A 13,913-nucleotide genomic window follows, 5' to 3' on the forward strand; every position below is an offset into this window, starting at 1 on the left:
CGTCAATTTCCACTACACTGCCAAGAGGAGCCCCCATTTTCCTGGCCATCATAACATTCTATAATGGCACTGGTATATCATAAAACCAAACCCAGAATTCAGCTGTCTCAAATTTCATTCTCGACGATTGTTCAGAACCTGGTTCTTTTAAGACCAAGAGCGATTTCTCGAAGGCCCAAGGTCCACCCTTAAGCACCCTCTCTTTATCAGTCACACCAGCAAATTGAAAAACAAAAAGGTTATTCCTAAGCTCTCTGAACACAAATCCTTTCCTCACCCTCCATGCTCCCTTCATAGTAGATCTCAAAGCAGAAGTCTTTAAAGGTCTAGAAGTTAATAGAGTTCCTACCAGGATCGAGTTGTTGGTTGGCTGCCTCTGTTCTCTATTTGCCGGTTCTTCCACCACCGGAACACATTCCTCCTCCGTGAGGTGTAGATCTCCGTTCCCTTCCACAACTTCTCTTTTTTGTCCGTTACCCTTTCCCGAATCTACCATCTCTTCAAACCACACGCAATGATGCAATCCCAGTTGAGACTCGCACAAAAACGACGAGGAAACCTATCCTCTACAGCCTATCCAGAGGGGCAGAGGCAGGTCACAAGAACAGGGTCACACAGCACCTCTCGCGTCTAGGGTCGCGTGGCCCTCATCTCAACAACGCCATAGGCTAGTAAAATATACATTTTTGTCAAAATATAGTTACAAATCCTATATATGTGTTATGTATTGTAATTTTTTTTTATCGAAAGTTGATTATTGGAGGTCAATTGGAAGATAAGAACTTCCGGAAGTTTTGACATGCACGCTTCTGGGAGTTCTGGCTATGCCATTATCGACGGTACTGGTAGAGGAGTTTCCGCCTCTTCTGAAGATGTAGCTTCTAGGAGTTCTGGATTGTCTAGTTCTGTGGGAACTAACACTGAGTTATGAAGTAAAAATAAGGTGCGTCATTTAGTAGCACCCTTTATGTATTGGCCTTTTACTTTTTCTATTACAAACCGAACTTTTTTCATTTTTTATTCTGACTGTAAATTCTCCTCTAAAATTCAAGAGAAAACTACTTTTCTAATCTTCAAACTTTAGTTTTCACTTTTAACCTTTTAATCATTATCTCTATTCATTGTTACAAAATTATTATTCATATCCATTCCAATAAAAAAAAAAAAAATACAATAAGAATCTCTTATAAGCATAAATCATACATAAATATGTAATTAGGTTGTTCAGCGATAATAAGTTTTAGATCACTTAATTTAAATTGGTCAAAATTCTCACATGAATCCATTTTTTATTGTAACCACAATTGACGCGAAACTACCCTCGGGATAACCACGAGAGCCTAGATCTAAACGGAGGTCAGGCTTTTCCGTAGACCAGCGGATGAACGGGAGACGAATCAGGATGAAACAAGCTGGACGAGGATACACAGGCAGGATCTTCACGAGAAGGATGCATATGGAGGTGAAATACATGGAGAGGGAGCGAGCGAAAAGGCGTGTGAGCGGACAACCGCTCAACTGGGTAGGGATGCACGCGCAAGGAGGCGTGGTGCTAGGGATGTGGTGGTGCACGAAGGGAGGTGAAAGTAGGAGGGAGGCCGATGGCTTGCGAGATGAAAAGAAGGATTAGGGTTTCACGATTTTGAACAAAAGTCTAGTGATAAAAGAGGAGATTATCTCACTATAAAGTTATTCTTAAATTTAGCATGTCAAATAAGATAGAAGAGACTACCTTATATAAAGTTTATAACGGATTCTCAAAAGACCTAATGAAAGTTTAAAGACTACTCGAACCTAAGCATAGGTCGAGACACGTCTTCAAAACTTGCAAGACAATTAATAATAATCTCAAACTATATAATAAGAAACTCAAAAGACATAATTATAAGAAACTCATAAGACTTAAACCCGTTCAAGTACTTCAACTGTTCAAGTAACACCCGGATTCCTATTAACAATTTCTCATCTAAAATTCAGGAAAACTATTTTTTAACCTTCAAATTTTCATTTCAATTTCAAGTTTCAGTCTATTCATTTTTTACAAAAATATTATTCACGTTCCACTCATAAAGAAAAAAATAAAAACAATATCGATCTTGTGTAAACATAAATCATAAAAAAGCTAATTGGATTGGTTTATTGATAATAACTTCTATTCAATTTGCAAAACAAAATTTCCACATGAATATATTTATGTGTGCGTGACTAAAGAATTAGGAACAAATATACAAATAAAAAATATTAATTGATTTGTATAATAAATTAATTATAATATATGCTCGAATGATATGAGTGTAACACATTTTTAAATTATTTAATAATTTATATATGATATAAATAATATTTAATTTATATATAATCTCCTAAAAAAAATCCATGCAAAGAAGATGCAGTAACAACTTAATATTAATAAGGAAAAGTGTCAGGTGCAAACAAATCTTATGGTGTAAAATGAGAACAAATAAAAATGCATATCGGAGGTCAAAAAATGCATGTCGGGGGTCAAAAAAATGCATGTCGGATGCCCAAAAATGCATTCCAATAAAATGCAAGCAAGAGGTCTTTTATGCATCTACATTTTACATGCACTTTTTACACATTAGCATGCACTTTTAACACATAAGCGTGCATTTTTTGCACATAAGCGTGCACTCTCAACACATAAACTCGCATTTTGATTAAAAATGAAAATGCACGTTTATGTGCGAAAAATGCATGCTTATGTGCAAAAAATGCATGCTAATGTGTTAAAACTGCATGTAAAATATACATGCATAAAAGGCCTCTGACGTGCATTTTTATTTACATGCATTTTTGAGCTTCCAACTTGCATTTTTATTGTAATGCATTTTTTGGCCTCCGACATGTATTTTTTATCCTCCGACATGCACTTTTGGGCCTCCGGCTTACTTTTTTTTTTGAAATGGTCGACGATCTAGATTAATTCTCATTTTATACAATAAGTATTGTTTGGAACCGAACCGCATCCTATTAATAATATATAATTTTGAATAATTATATTAGTAATGAGGCTATTATGGTTATAAAGTTTTGAATAAATCACTGTTAGTACAGGTTAACATAAGGCTCGGCTTTTCTACGAGGACATTCTCGTAATAAAGATTTCAACGGCTAGTTCATTGCTGAACTTTCATGATGTTCACGAACCCTAATTCCCCAATTCTATATAACAGCCATCAATCACGCATACGATTCAAATACAATCTCGATCTCCGTCTCCGCCTACCGCTCTCTCTGTCTATCCTTCGATCTGATCACTCCTGCTCTATAGTTTCGTGAATTGTTATACTTTATCTTACTTTGTTTATTTGCTAATCCTGCATCTAAATCGGTGCTATCTGCTAACATCTATATAATATCTGTTCCTCGCATCTGCTTGATTTCTTGTTCTGTGGTTGTGGTAGTGTCTGCTTTTCGTTTTGGTGTTTGCAGTTTGAATTTTGCAGGATTTCATGGAATCGAGCTCTGCATTTCAAGAACACGCTCTCTCGAGGAAGAAGTCGAAGGAAAACGTAAACTTTAAATTTAATGTCTAATCATCATCTTATCCACTGGTTATGAAAAGTTATCCGGTTTTTGTGTATGACTTTTATTCATAACGATAACGAGGAGTCAAACATTGTTACTGTTAACATTCAGTATCTGAGTACACTCTTGTTCTTGTGTGCAGTTGGACAGATTCATCCCCAACAGGTCAGCCATGGATTTTGACTATGCTCACTACATGCTAACAGATGGGTGTAAGAAGGAGAATCCAGTATCTTGCTCTCCAGCGAAAGAGGCATACAGACAGCAGCTTAAAGAGGTATTTGGGATGAACAGGACAAGGATTCTTGCCTTCAAGAACAAGCCGCCTGCCCGTGCTGAATCAACGGCTCCATGGGAGTTATCATCCACCTCTCACCAGCAGTCAAAACCAGTAAAGCCCCGTCGCAATATTCCACAGGTAGCAATCCAACCCCAGCCGCGGACTTACTTCACTTGTTTCTGGTTTAATATATATACATGTCAATTATTCAGAGCTCAGAGCGTGTTTTAGACGCCCCAGACCTTGTGGATGATTACTACTTGAATCTTCTGGATTGGGGAAGCAGCAATGTGCTTGCAATCGCTCTCGGAAGAACCGTGTACTTGTGGGACGCCTCAGATGGATCCACATCAGAGCTGGTCGAAGTTGACGAAGAGAGCGGTCCTGTAACAAGCGTGAATTGGGCTCCTGATGGCAAGTACATTGCTGTTGGTTTGAACAACTCTGAAGTTCAGCTATGGGACACCACATCTAACCGCCAGGTAAATTAACCTGTAACTTAACAGTTGAGATCATATAGGCTCTGGTTTTTGTCATTGCTGAGTGTTTTGTGTTTTTCTGGTGTTGCAGTTGAGAACACTGAAAGGAGGGCACAGATCGCGAGTGGGGTCACTGGCGTGGAACAGCCACATCCTGACAACTGGCGGAATGGACGGAAAGATAATAAACAACGACGTGAGAATCAGAGACCACGTTGTGAGCGTGTACAGAGGACACGAGCAAGAAGTGTGCGGGCTGAAATGGTCAGCGTCAGGTCAACAGCTGGCGAGCGGAGGCAACGACAACCTCCTCCACATATGGGACAGATCATCAACAGCGTCACAGTGGCTACACAGGCTGGAAGACCACACGGCGGCGGTCAAGGCTCTTGCATGGTGTCCCTTCCAGAGCAACCTGCTGGCGACAGGCGGCGGCGGTGGGGACCGTACAATCAAGTTCTGGAATACGCATACAGGTTCGTGCTTGAACTCGGTGGACACAGGCTCCCAGGTATGCTCGCTTCTGTGGAGTAAGAATGAGCGTGAGCTGCTGAGCTCTCACGGTTTTAGTAACAACCAGCTGACGCTATGGAAGTACCCTTCGATGGTGAAGATGGCGGAGCTGACGGGGCATACTTCGAGGGTTTTATTTATGGCGCAGAGCCCTGATGGCTGCACTGTCGCGTCTGCTGCTGCTGACGAGACTTTGAGGTTTTGGAATGTGTTTGGGGCGCCGGAAGTCAAACCAGCTCCTAAGGCTGCTCCCCAGCCTTTCGCCCATGTCAACCGCATTCGCTGAATACTCTGTTGATTTTTCCAAATGTTTGTATTCATTAATCCTTCACTCACTGTCAATCTACTGTTGTCAGACAATTAAGCTTGTCTATATAAAATTTCATCATGTAATTTGCTGTCAAATACACAACTTCTGTAGCTTTTGTGTTAAAAAGTGTAAATACCGTTTTTCCTTTTCAGATCTGTACACTTTCAGTCTATAATTTGCTTTCACAATCTCCTGAAGTGAGAAGATGTTTGCTGGCTTGTTTTCCATCAAGATGATGATCTTGTTGGTTTTAACGCCTCAAAACACTTTCCCTAGAAGAGCATGATGAATTTGGATTTTTTTTTCAAAGTATGAAAGTTGAAAAAAAATATTATAGAAATGCAACCGGTCAGAAATTAATTATCAGTTTGGACCGGAGGTATGAAGGAGACGCTGTTTGTAACAGCGTCTCTGTCGAAAACTATATATTTTTTTAAAATAGACTAGAACCGCTGTTTGTAACAGCGGTTCTAGTATTAATTTTTTTTTTAAAAGAAGGAATGTTTGTTGGTGGGGTGTGCAGAGAATAGCACGCAGTGCATGAGGGAATCTGCAGAGACGCTGTTACCAACAGCAGTTCCCTCGCTGAAATCGCTTTACCAGATTCGTTCTTTTAAAAAAAAAAATTAATACTAGAACCGCTGTTTGTAACAGCGGTTCTAGTCTATTTTTAAAACTGGGAATTAGTTTCGAAGGAGACCCTGTTTGTAACAGCGTCTCCTTCATACCTCCGGTCCAAAATCAGAATTAGTTTCTGACGGGTTCCAATTCCATAATATTTTTTTTTTAACTTTCATATTTTGAAAAAAAAATCATGAATTTGTCAATGGTGGTAGCTCAGTGACTAGTGATGTTACGATGCATGAAGAAGAATATCCCATGTGCTCATCTCAAACTCAACCCATCTCGACTCTTAAAGACCCCCCCACCTGAGCCACGGAGAGAGCAAAGCTTGGTTTTCAGCCTCTTGCGAGAAGTGTTTGTATCACGAAGAATCTGGGCATCATCAACACTGGCGCCGACCGTGGTTTCATTCTCACGAAGTTAGGTCGCTCAGGAGTTCGAAGAATGGAGAGAGTCTCGCACTCGAGAGACAGTCGAATCAAAGAATGGCCAGAAGGCGAGAAACGCCATCAGGACGACGAAGAAAGACAGCAGAAAGAAGACGAGATCCGTCGTCAGGAAGACAAGGACATGAGGCGTCTATTAGAGAACAAGGCGAGGCTCCTGTATGAAAGGGAGGTCGAAAACGTTCTATACGTCATGAACGTGGCGTGAGGCCACTACGTCACTCTAAGCCACCTCGGCCACCACGCAGCTAGTACGAGCGCGTATCTATGAGTTACAACCTCCCCCTCAAGGTTACACAAACTCGTGTATGAACCACAACTTCTCCCTTCGAGGTTCTACGAATCACAACTCCCCCTCCCAGATTCCACGAGCCTGCCTACAACCCCATATACAACCAAGTCCCTAAAACCCAAGTTCACGACCCATATATGGGGCTGCATCATGGTGGCCGTTACCATGTCCCACCTATCCCAATCCCAGGGCACCAAGTTTGCACGGGTTTTAACTCGCGAGGTGGCACAATTTTCATCGACTACATCGTCAACGTTCCAGTTCACGATGATTTTAAATATCCAACGGGGAAGGACTATACTGGCTCGGAAGATCCCCGAGACCACGTCAAACGTTATCGATATGCGATGATGGCTTTCAACGCTGACGATGCAACTATGTGCAAGGGTTTCCCAAATACCTTGTAAGGGACGGCTTTGGCATGGATGCTTTCATTACCCAAATGAACAATACAGAACTTTGACGATCTAGAGGAACATTTTGTGAGTCACTTCATCACTTCTCAAAAGTGTAAGGTCATGATGTTACACACTCAGGGAGTCAAGTAAGGGATAGGCGAGTCCCTCGAGTCGTATGTCAAAAGATTCACAACAGTGGATCTCGAGGCATATGACATTACCCAGGATGGCGCGAGGCATGCATTGTTTGGAGGGTTACCAGATGACTCAGACTTCAAGGATCGGTTGGGTCGAAAGCTCAAATACCTCGATTACGAGAAGATGCTACAAAAGGCTCATGGCCAAATTGAGTCCGAGAGAATCACGGGGAAAAGCCAAGGGTAGAGCAGCTCACGAAAGAAAAAACAAGTTCAGGGTTGAAATCATAGAGGAAACCAGTCATGAGGACCTAAGAAGCAATCTGAGCAAGCATCGTGAGCTCCAACTCTCCAAATGCAGGGAAACCCCCAAGGCCAAACGCAATTCCAAGTATAAAACATGATGGCAAACGTACAAGGAAACAAAGGTCGAGGCAGGCCACCCGTACCAGCAAACACAAATCAGAGAAAATGGTGCACAAGGCATATAACAAGGACTCGCACAACATCGCAGAATGCAGAAGCTTGTTTTGCGAAGCCGAGCACGAGGATTGACGAATTATGGATGCAAGGCGTACCCAAGGGCAAAATGCTCGCCAACCCCGCAACCCAAACATGCCCCAATTTTCTCTCTTGCTGATGCGTTTGTTTGAACAATTATTGGGAGGTACCAACCCAGACCACCTAGCCAAAGAGAGCAGAGGCGAGCCTCCCATGCCCCTCCCTTCTAGGAGACCAATAATGTTGATCGCTGAGATGGCTCGCAAGCCTTACCAGTTGCAATTCAATGACAACGATATCGTCGAATGGGAAAATAAGCAAGCTGATCCACTCGCCATACATGTCCAGCTCGGGACCAAGATTGTTAAGAGGGTCATGGTGGATATGGATAGTGAATCCGACATTATCTATTGGGAGGCCTACCAGAAGCTAGGCCTCGACCAGTCCAAACTAAGGCCCACAAAGTGCAACCTCGTTGGCTTCACATGAGATTCTATAAAAAAAGCCTTGGGGTAGTAATGATCGACATGATTGAATTCTTAGTCACCCCCTCGCCTCATGATACAATGATATATTGGGAAGAGACTCATTAACTAGATTCAAAGCGGTGGTATCAATTAGCCATTTCTGCCTCAAGTTTCCAACTCAAGAAGGCACAAGCACTGCCCGAGTTAACCAAGAAGAAAGTGAATGTGTTGCATTCAAGCAGAACAAAACAAAAAGAGGGCGGTCCATGCAAACCACCTCTGCCTATCGGGCTCGCTTCGCATAGAGGGTGAGTCAGATCTAGATCCTCGAGAAGCCTCGCGACCGTTGATGGAGGAGAATGCTCCATCTACCTCCGTTGAAGCCACGAAGCAAGCGATCTCACCATTTGACACAAAAAATAAGAAGCTATATGTAGGCCAAAGGATACTGCAAGAAGTAACACATGAGATTGAAGCCTTACTTGGAGCCTAGCGAGATATATTCGCCTAGACACCAAAGGAAAAAGAAGAGAAAGCAGGTAGGTCCCAAGAACGAGGCCATAATAATCGAGCTCGCGAAACTCCTTAAAGAGAAGTTTGTACAACCATTACCATACCCTACATGGCCCTCGAACATTGTGATGGTGTCAAAGAAGGAAAAGGGGAAGTGGTGTATGTGTGTCGACTTCACCGACCTGAATAAGGGGTGGCATAAAGATAGCTACCCCATGCCATCCATCGACCAACTCGTCGACTCCACAGCTAGCCACGAGGCTATGAGTTTTCTCGATGCTTATTTCGGATACAACCAGGTCGCGATGAACCCGACGGACGCAAGCCACATTGCCTTCATAACAGACAAAGGCACCTTTTGTTACAAGGTTATGCCATTGGGTCTCAAGAATGCCGGGTCTACCTTCCAAAGTGTAGTTGACAAAGTTTTCCAAGTGCAAATCGGTAAGACAATCGAGGCTTATGTCAACGACATAGTCGTAAAATCAAGCAACAACAAGATCATCCAAGGGACCTGTGCGAGGTATTCAACAACTTACGCAAGTATGGCATGAGCTTGAACCTAGAAAATTGTGTATTCAAGGTCACAAAAGGCAAGTTCATGGGTTTCTAGATAAGCTCGAGAGGCATTCAGGTAACCCCGTTAAAGGTCCAAGATGTCCTCGACATGAAATCGCCTCGCACGATAAACGAAATACAGAGGGTCATGGGGTAAGAAAACTATTTGGGTAGGTTTTGCGCTAAACTGGCCGAGTGTAACCTACCATTCTTTGAAACCCTGAAGAAGCCCAAACAGTTCCAGTGGACAGAGGAGTGCGAGGTGGCCTTCCCAAGCCTAAAGGAGCACCTGGATAACTTGCCAACCTTTTCATTTGCCTATTTCGGGAGAAACATTGCAATTATAGATAGCCTCTAGCTCACGAACTGTGAGTGTTGTACTAGTTCGTGAGCAGCAAAGGCCCGTTTATTTAGCCAACAAGGCGTTGTTACTAGCCGGGTGCCGATACTCTTCCATCGAGAAAATAGTATTTACTCTGCCATTCCCTGAAATGAAAACGAGCAGGTTGATGGGCTCGCCACGTTAGCATCACGAGCCCACTCGTGGTTGCCACCACGAGTGGCAAACCACAAAGCAGCCATCATGAAGTACTATAACAAGAAGATCAAGCCACAAGGGTTCATAAAAGGTGACCTCATGATGCAGTCGCCCCCAGTACCTACAAGCTAAAAGACCGCGCATGGAACCGCATCACGAACTCTAGGAACATGATGCGGATCCACAAGTATTATAACTAGTAAGGCAGAACCCCGTCTCAGGTACACAAATCAATTATCTTTTATTACGTATATCTATGCAAAAATCACCAGAAATACAGCCTCTAAGCAAAGCATGCTAAACAAACTACTCACAAAATATAGGCGAAGCTATGCGCACTGGTTCGTTTGACCCAGGTGCGCGGATAAATGGGTCTGAGTGGGAGGATTATCCTCACTCGACCTACAAAGTACGACTATTGTACTCCTTATAAAGGCATATAAACCCTTCAGGAGACGAAACCTAATTTTTAGTTGTTTAATTTGCAGTACAACTAACAAATAGAAATAACATAAGAAAATGCATGACTAAGAAATCGGGAGTGAGATGCCCCAAGCTAGTTGCGAGCATGAGAAAATGCCGGACTAAGACATCAGGAATGAGATGCCTCGGGCTAGTCGCGAGCATGAGAAAGCATTAGGCTACCCCGGGCTAGTCGCAAGTGACATAAAGAGTCGAACCACACATCGGGCATGAAAGGCATCGGGCTTGCAGTCAAGTAAAAGCCATCTAGAGTAGAGGCACCGCAAGAACATCATAGCAAACGAGGTAATAATCTCAAAGCCTCTACACTATATGTTTAAATATCCCATCTCGAGTTACTAGAGTAACCCGAAATACGCTACAGGTTGAACAAAGTCGATTACAGGAAAAGGAAGCACAATTCACTCCCTATAAGTCAAGGCACCTACCTAGGCTAACGTACGTGAACCATGTAAATGCAAATGTAAAAGATATAGCTGCAAATCGTTATAACACGGACTCGCGGCAACAGGGAACCCCTAAATATAAATCATTCGACATCGCCATGATAAGCCCCAAGTCTAGGGCAGTAGTAGGGCTTGGGTAAGTAAAAACCATATTTGAAGCTCTTATTACACTGCAAGTACGCGAGTTATTCAAAACCTAGAATGTTTGACAGGGCTTTTCGATGGCGGGCTAAAAGGGCTAAAAACGAGTGGCGAAAGGATTACGGACCAAGAAAGGAGTTGTGAAGTACAAAACATTGTGGCATTTAGACTAAGTTTTTCATAATATATGTAAACAAGTATGTTCAGCAACATGTTATCTTTTTATAATCCATCATTACACTATTAAAGTCATTACCTTGACAAAGCGACGCTCTCACTACCCCCTTATTTTTACCTTTTCTATACATTCCTTCACAAGTGGAGGAAAAGGCAAGGTGTAGTAAGAGGAGGAGTACGAGGCGATAAACACAAGAAAATCAAAGAAAACATTCAAGAGAAGAACAACATAGCATAAGGTAAATATACAAGTAAAAAACAAGAGTTATATTACATACCCTCACGGGACCCATCCAAAAATAAGTTCATACACAGACAACACAATCAAGATTCCTTTGTAGAGGGGTCAACGGGGGGTTTGGTGGAAGGAGTACCAAGGGCCGTAGAGGAACAAGGGGAAGCCAAGGTTTTCCCTCGAGCTCTCTTGATTCGCTTGATTAAGTTTCACCCCAAACCACCACACGATTGCGACCAGCCGTAACCTTGCTTTCCTTAAGAAAGCTCGACATGGACCAAGCCTCGAGCGTCTTATCGTTGTCCATCATAAAAGCCCCAAGAGGAGGAGTGTGCTCTGTGAGGTACCTGAATAGATTTGTACCATCAAACTTAAATCCCGGAAGACCCTTCTCGGATGCTTGTAGTGTAGCTGCCTCTTTAAAAACGGCTAACTAATACCCCAAGAGAAAGTTCATTCGGAAAACCTCAAGATGGCTGCGCACATATCGACCACGACATCCTGACGAGCCTTCTCTAAGGCAGCAACTTGACTATCCTTTCAAGTTTGAAGCTCGGCTGCAACCGCCTCGCGAACTCTATCCCCGTCCTCTTGAGCACCTTTCTCCACCTCCATCTCTTCAATATTCTTCCCAATCTCGCGACTTTGCTCGCTGATTTCCTTGTTCTTTTCAGCAATAGTTTTTGTAAGCCCCTCAACCTCGCAATTTGACTCTACTTGAATCTTAGTCACCTTCACACGAAGATTCTCAAAAGATTTTTTCAGCTCCTTGTGAATTTTGTTCAACTCCTCATAGCTCCTAATTAGCTAGGCCGATGAATTCTTCATTCCTTGCTCAAACTTCGCCCCGACCACCGCGCATAACTGCATCGCTTGCGAAACAAAGAGGACACAAATAAGCATGCATATCAAGAGACATAGGCTTAAGAAAATTACATACTTACTCCTGCCAACAACTGGATCCCCTCAGTGGTGTCGACATTGATCATCTGGTCGAGATAAGGTGGTGGGTTAAGCACCGTAAGGGATCACTCAACCACTCACCTTGCGAGCTTTGGGGTAAGGAGCCAACCACCCGAGCTCTTGCTTGAGCAAGGGTCCACCACCTCTGAGGAATCCCGACTCGACGAAACATGCTCTACTTTTTGTTACCATCCTTGCACTTCTTTTTTGACGGACGATGTGAGCCGAGAGGCAACACAAACATTTTTTGGCTCAAGACATTTGATAAAGGAATATCCTCATCCAGGAAAATGGTCACTGGCGGCGGTGGAGGTAGAGTAGCAAGTGGCGCAACTGGAATCGCTTTAGGTGGAGCCACGACGAGCGGTGGAATTGGGCGAGCATTGTTAGGCACCTCAGACAGGGGAGTTGTGGGCTGGTAACGTTCATCGTCGATGAGATTAAGCCGGGAAAAAATCTCCTTTTTCATAGGGCACATAAACAAAGTTAAACAATGTAAAATATGACGAAGCACATAAAAGCAAAGGAGGTTTTAAATCTTATGAGGAGGCAGTTGCCTTAGGCCTCAGTTTGCTAAAAATTCAACGGGGTCAACTTGGTTGAATCTATTCGAGAAGAGCTCTCTGAAAGCATAGAAGTCCTATTTAACCTTTCAAATCTGCTTGTCCGAATAAAGAGTGGCCCAGTCACGCACCTCGGTGGTGCGGATGTGATGATTCAGTTGATGATCTCTATGGGGTGTGACCAAGAACCATTGAGTAAGCCACCCCGTTTGATGGAATAATGTATTGGGGGTTGTATTGGCATGTACAAGTGACCAAGCCCCATCTATACCCCTTAGGCTTATATAAGGTCCGGAAGAGATGAGCCGAGGGAGTTTAGTTGATCTCTTGACAAATAAATTAAAAAGCCGTCGCGTGCCTCCAAAAATTCGGATGAAGTTTGGTCGTACTCATTTGCATCTCGTCAAGGATGTCCCTCATAAATTGAAGGATTGGAAGTCTAAAGCCCGCCTTCATCGCGTGGCGACTAATGGGGAAGTATTTCCCATAGTTGTCAAGGTGTTTTCCATATTTGGCGGGCAAGATCAAGACAGTCCCCTCAGGGAAAGGAAAAGTCTTTGAAAGGTTGACAAGTTTAAAAGGAAATAACAAGGTTTGGGAGGGCTTGATATTTTTGCCTGCTAGTGTGCACTCGGCCCCCCTTACCCTACCATCAATGATCCGCACGGGTGGAGAATGAGTAATCTCCACCACCGCTGGGGGAGCATGGCCTCGCAGTGGCCCTGCATCTCAAGAGCTTGGCCTCGTGGTATGAAAAGAATCTACAATAACCGCGACTCACGAGATGGACCCCACAGTGGTTCTGGTATGTCTCTGCACCTCGTTTCCCTCGTCCGGTATGGAACGGAAGAGGCTTGAGGTGGAAGTCAAACTCAAGGCAAACTACGAGCTCCTAATCGAGGATGCGCTATTTTCTATGGGAGGAGAAGAAATAAGGAGTTAGTTTTCCAGGGTATAAAAGACCTCGCGAAGAAGAAAGCACGGGCTTTTTTCAACCCTCGATACAATTTGAGATTAAAGAGGGAAGGAACCTTCGCAAGGTACTTGAAAAACCAGAGAGAAATTAAGATAGGGGCAAGAAGGTAAAAAGCGTGTGAAAAAGTTGTACACAACATTTAATGAAAGGTGGACATCTGACAAGATGTGACGGGACCCGAATCACGCACATTTCCCCAAGCGTCATTTTAAGCATTTAATAAGAATTTAACGGGGAAGCGATAAATATGAAGAATGTTTTCTCTTACCATTAGCTATCGTGTTTATGATCAAGAAGACAAGGGAAGCAATTAAAGACTCAAAA

At 43.1% G+C, this 13,913-nt stretch overlaps 1 protein-coding gene across 1 annotated transcript; it reads left to right on the forward strand.

Moving 5' to 3' along the window:
• Positions 1-1,601: 1,601 nt before the first annotated feature.
• LOC141249379 (uncharacterized) lies at positions 1,602-5,107 on the forward strand. Its single transcript, XM_073669599.1, has 6 exons — positions 1,602-1,631; positions 1,866-1,916; positions 3,468-3,533; positions 3,692-3,967; positions 4,042-4,311; positions 4,400-5,107. The coding sequence occupies exons 1-6, from the start codon at positions 1,602-1,604 to the stop codon at positions 5,105-5,107; spliced, it is 1,401 nt and encodes a 466-aa protein (XP_073525700.1).
• Positions 5,108-13,913: the final 8,806 nt, after the last annotated feature.

Source organism: Phyllobates terribilis, unplaced genomic scaffold (assembly GCF_046119375.1).
Source record: "Phyllobates terribilis strain yellow unplaced genomic scaffold, ASM4611937v1 Scaffold_4508__1_contigs__length_60181, whole genome shotgun sequence".
Classification (NCBI taxonomy): Eukaryota; Metazoa; Chordata; class Amphibia; order Anura; family Dendrobatidae; genus Phyllobates; species Phyllobates terribilis.

Bases quoted from the DNA above. Each gene is read 5' to 3' on its own strand.
- LOC141249379 (XM_073669599.1), top strand. From the start codon at position 1,602: ATGGCTTGCGAGATGAAAAGAAGGATTAGG. The intron at 3,968-4,041 runs GTAGCAATCCAA...TCAATTATTCAG, and splicing joins CCCGTCGCAATATTCCACAG to AGCTCAGAGCGTGTTTTAGA. The intron at 4,312-4,399 runs GTAAATTAACCT...CTGGTGTTGCAG, and splicing joins ACACCACATCTAACCGCCAG to TTGAGAACACTGAAAGGAGG.